Below are 1,252 nucleotides of genomic sequence, written 5' to 3' on the forward strand. Positions count from 1 at the left end.
TAGCAAAATAAAGAGACAAAAGCAATCAGTACTTGTGGTAATTTCACTTTTATGTTCTGTAAGAAAGTATTAAGTCCGTTTTAAAATGCAGGACTTTTTGGGTAGATTTTTGACTAAAAAAAGATTAAATTTCATTTTAGGCTTACTTGGAAATGGAATTTAAAGAGGCAATTACTGCAATCATGAAGTACATTGAAACAACACCTCTTCTGATAAAAGGAAAAAGTGTGAAAATATGTGTTCCAGGAAAGAAAAAAACACAGGTAAACTGGATTTAGGCCCTAAATGTTTTCTCATTGTTTATTATTTTAACTTGCACTCCCATCTGGGTGACAGAGTGAGACTCCAACTCAAAAAAAAAAAAAAAAAAAAAAGCTCAGGGGGTAGGACCAGCCCAAGGAGGAGGAAGGGACTCCCTCAACTGGGGAACTGTCCTTGTGAGACCCAGGCAGGTCACCTGGAGTCAGCCAGCCTGGTGGGGCGGGGACACGCCATACCTGCAGAGCCTGGGACAGTCGGACGAAATCCCTCTGCACCTGTTCGCTGGTCTCCAGCTCAGCCTGCAGCCGCAGCACTTTGGCCCTCTGTTCTGAGAGGAGGTCTGGGAGTCGGGCCTGCGGGGACAGGACACTGAGCTGGATTGGCTCAGCATGGGCCAGGCGGGAGGCTGTGGAGCCAAAGCACGGGAGGTCCCGACATGGTGCCCCCTCTGCACCACCCCTGACTCTGACCTCCTCTGTCTGGCTGGAGCCTGGCAGTTGCCCTGGGGCTTCCTGCCACTTGACCTGAGGAAGACAAAAAGGCCGGGGGAGGGGGTGGGGGTGGGGGTCTTCACATCTTGTCCCTCATCATGCCAGCCCCCGAGTTCTGCCTCACCTTGCTCTGTTCCTGCTGGATCCGCTCCATCTCCGTCCTCAGGCTGCACAGGGAGGCTGGGAAGCCAGGTGTAGGGCAAAGCGTCACACCCTCTCTCTTCCCCTGGCCAACCCCATCCCCCAGGCAGTGCCGGTCCATACTCACCCTCCAGCACCTCTGTGTGGAAGGAGAGAAGAGAGGTCAAGGCTAGTGCTCACACCGCCTCCTCTCTCCCCTCCTGTTGCCCATGCCCGGGCCTTTGTGGTCCCCTGCAGGGAGGGTGCCCTGGGCGTAGGGGCTGGGGGCTGGGGGCTTCTCTCTCCTCACCTGTCTCCTCCCGCTGCACCCTCAGCTGCCCTTCCAGGCTGGCCCTGGCTGCCGTCTCCTCCTCCAGTGC

General features: G+C 54.7%; 1 protein-coding gene across 1 annotated transcript in view; it reads right to left on the minus strand.

Annotated features, from left to right (window-relative positions):
* Positions 1-1,252, minus strand: part of RABEP2 (rabaptin, RAB GTPase binding effector protein 2) — a 12,149-nt gene that overhangs the window by 848 nt on the left and 10,049 nt on the right. The window contains exons 8-11 of the mRNA XM_021708934.1: positions 1,183-1,252; positions 1,021-1,032; positions 877-932; positions 498-614 (exon numbers count right to left, since the gene is read on the minus strand). Of these exons, the coding sequence (XP_021564609.1) occupies positions 498-614; positions 877-932; positions 1,021-1,032; positions 1,183-1,252 (255 nt within the window). The remainder of the gene's footprint in view (positions 1-497; positions 615-876; positions 933-1,020; positions 1,033-1,182) is intronic.

The sequence above is a fragment of the Carlito syrichta genome, unplaced genomic scaffold, assembly GCF_000164805.1.
Source record: "Carlito syrichta isolate Samal-C Ts95f unplaced genomic scaffold, Tarsius_syrichta-2.0.1 Scaffold153593, whole genome shotgun sequence".
In the NCBI taxonomy this organism is placed as follows: domain Eukaryota; kingdom Metazoa; phylum Chordata; class Mammalia; order Primates; family Tarsiidae; genus Carlito; species Carlito syrichta.